This window comes from Morus notabilis, unplaced genomic scaffold (assembly GCF_000414095.1).
Source record: "Morus notabilis unplaced genomic scaffold, ASM41409v2 Scaffold1460, whole genome shotgun sequence".
NCBI lineage: Eukaryota > Viridiplantae > Streptophyta > Magnoliopsida > Rosales > Moraceae > Morus > Morus notabilis.
In genome coordinates, this window is record NW_010362372.1 from 233,708 (window position 1) to 237,125 (window position 3,418).

The window sequence follows — 3,418 nt, forward strand, 5'->3', positions numbered from 1 at the left end:
GGTTAATTAATTTAATAGGGGATCACATTAATAAAGAATCTTGTGGGAAAATTTAACCTTCCATTTAGGATCATAATCATTTTAGTTGAACTGTACTAATCCAATGCTACTGAGCAAATACTTTTAATAACGGCAGTTCAAAGATGATGATAACAAGAAAAGTAAACCAAGTAATTAAGCAGTCATAATTCTTGAACCCAAATGCTCTTTTCAAGAAGCTACATTTCTTTTTGCAATGCCTATATAAACAAATTCTCTAACTCCACACAAACCACAATATCTTCATTTCTAGCAAGTGAACACATAAAAAAAACAAGTTTTGTCAGCTAAAAGAAATTGCTGCAGAGAATTATGGACATTCTAAGCTCTTTTTTGGCTTCTTTTTTCGTTCTGTATTCTTTGGTTATCTCTTTGCCTTTAACTTATGGGCAGCTTGTTCCGGCAATGTTTATATTTGGGGACTCAGTCGTGGATGTTGGTAACAACAACCAGCTTGCCACCATTATCAAAGCAAACTTCCCTCCGTACGGAAGAGACTTTTTCAACCATAGACCAACTGGGAGGTTCACTAATGGCAAGCTTGCTACTGATTTCGTTGGTAAGTTTGCCTCAAAATATCCATAATCTTATATTCTTTTCTTCTTCTAATCTTAGGGTAATTTTGTCTTTTCCTGCAATTTATTTTATTTTATTTTTCTTACAGCTGAAGCCCTTAGCTTTACTTCCTACCAACCGGCTTATCTGAGTAGACAAGCTAGAGGGAGAAACCTCCTCATCGGAGCTAATTTCGCATCAGCTTCTTCTGGTTATCTTGATGCGACGGCGAATTTATATGTAAATACAATTACCATAGAAACTTTTAGATAATTACATGAAAGAAATTTCTGTAATATATAATGTATCGCGCTAACTTGATTTTGTGATGCAAATTTAATGAAAAAACCTTGTGTTTTTTTTTTTTTTCCTTCGTATGATCTCAAATTTTAATTTTAAATTGGTTTTTGTAGCATACAGTTCCTTTGAGCAGGCAGCTGAATAATTATAAAGAGTACCAAGGAAGAGTGGTGGGAATCTTGGGGGCAGCCAACGCTACATCATTATTTTCTAGTGGAATTTATCTTATTAGCGCCGGAAGCAGTGACTTTGTGCAGAACTATTATGTTAATCCTTTGCTTCACAACACTTATACACCTGAGCAGTTCACCAATATTCTCATGCAAAACTATGAAAAATTCATTGAGGTCTCTCTTAAAGTCTCAACAAAATATGCAATTTCTTTCAATATTCAAAATAAGGTTGAAATTAATATAGGTCCATTACTTTTCTAATGTTAATACGAAAATTAAATTTATAATTGTGATCACTAAAAAAAAAGTCATTTTTCATTCAAATAGTGGGTTATGATATATATAGTGTTTTCTTGAACGTGTTAAATTAAGGTTAGTTGAATTCAATCAAAATAAATAGAAGGAAAAGTGGTATTTGGGACAATATATTAACTAAGATTTGTGATTTTTGTGTTGTCCAAGAAATCTAACAAAGTGGGATTTCTATTGTGTGATAATAATGAATGAATATAGGATTTGTATGGTTTGGGAGCAAGGAGAATTGGGGTGACGGCACTTCCTCCAATTGGGTGCTTACCAGCGGCCATTACTTTATTTGGGTCTGGAAACGATGAATGTGTAACGAGGCTGAATCATGATGCTGTTTCTTTCAACACAAAACTCAACTCCACTTCTCAAAGATTGCAAAATAGACTCTCTGACTTGAAATTGGTTGTTTTGGACATTTATCAACCTCTCTATGATATTGTCACTAACCCTACTCAACACGGTACGTCATTTAGAGGTTTTCCATATATTTTTTTTAAAAAAAAAGACAAATACTCCTAAGCAAACATTTTCTGCATTAAAGTTTTGGAAGTCAACACTTTTGGGCTTTTTTTTTTTTTTTTTTTTTTTTTTTTTACATACATGCTATTATGCTAACCCATGCATTTGAGGAATATTTAGGAAAGATGCGCACTAGGATGTGTTTTCCATTGAAATTTAGATTAAGTTTAAAAAAAAAAAAAAAAAAAAAAAAAAAAAAAAAAAAAAAAACTAAAGTGGTTAGTTCTTGTACAGACAGCTCAATTGTCAAAGAGTAATATTACTAGTAAAATGTTTCTCTAATTTTATAAATTTAACAGTTTCACAAAATAAAGTAATAATAATAATAATAATAAAATAGCTATTATATGTATATTTGTAATTTGAGAGCACAATAGTAAAGAAACATTTCGGATGCATCATCTTTTTCTATCTTTGTTCTTTTTTAATTGGCGGAGTTAGAATGGATGACCTTAATATTGGAATGCATGTGACTTTGTTCACGTGATATCACGTGCCGCCAATGTCCAATATGAATAATCAGTGAGCCTCTTGATTAAGATATTTAGCAATTTTCCCCCTTTCTACATAATCTAATCGATTAACAATTAATTAATTACGTCTTATATTAATCACTACAGGTTTCTCTGAGGCAAGGAGAGGATGTTGTGGGACCGGTTTGGTAGAAACCTCCATACTATGCAATCCCTTCTCAAGTCCGACTTGTACAAACGCCTCGGAATACGTTTTTTGGGATAGTTTTCATCCCTCCGAGGCTGCCAACCAAATTCTTTCTGATGGTTTGATCAACGCTGGCCTTGGCCTCATCTCCTAAAATAATATGTGCTAAAATGCGAAAAAAAAAAAAAAATGTTGTTCTTTTTCCCCCTTTTTTGTGTGTATGTATGATGTATTTGAATAAAGATATAGCAAGTTTGGTGCATGTTTGCTTAAGGACTTTCACCTAAATTCGGAAAAAAAAAAAACAAAACAAAAAAAACAAACTGTTTACTTAAGAAGTACGTGATTGCCTATTATTAACAATGAAATAACCTAATTAAAAATGGCCGATTATTTACAATATAGTAAGATCACACTTGCACACTGGTCGATAAATTATAAAGCCCTGCCTTTCAGCTCCTTAAAATCGCTTTTCTTTGAAGTCACAATATAAATAATTACCTAATTATTGGTCCCTAGTATTGTAAAATCCTCATAAACTCAAAGATACAAACATGAAATGCATGTGCCAACCATTTTGTTTCTTTCTTTTTTGGTTCTGTTTTTTTATTGAATATGTATTGATTTTTATGGACTTTAATTCATCACTAGATGGTTTATCACTGATTAACCAATTTATTGGAGTGACCAAAATTGATTAACTGCTACTAAAAAACAGTCACTTCTCCAAAAAAAAAAAAAAAAAAAAAAAAAAGAAGATTAAATTTTAAAAAATGTGGAAAAGATAACGGTCATTTGCCTAATTTTCCCATGGAAAAATTAGGGCGACATTCTTGTCGTCACATTGCCAAAACTGTGAGAAC

General features: G+C 32.0%; 1 protein-coding gene across 1 annotated transcript; it reads left to right on the top strand.

Annotated features, from left to right (window-relative positions):
• Positions 1–351: 351 nt before the first annotated feature.
• Positions 352–2,709, top strand: LOC21397240 (GDSL esterase/lipase At5g22810). Its single transcript, XM_010101853.1, has 5 exons — positions 352–598; positions 704–834; positions 1,008–1,241; positions 1,581–1,836; positions 2,516–2,709. Exons 1-5 carry the CDS (start codon positions 352–354, stop codon positions 2,707–2,709), a joined length of 1,062 nt encoding a protein of 353 aa, XP_010100155.1.
• The last annotated feature ends 709 nt before the right edge of the window (positions 2,710–3,418 follow it).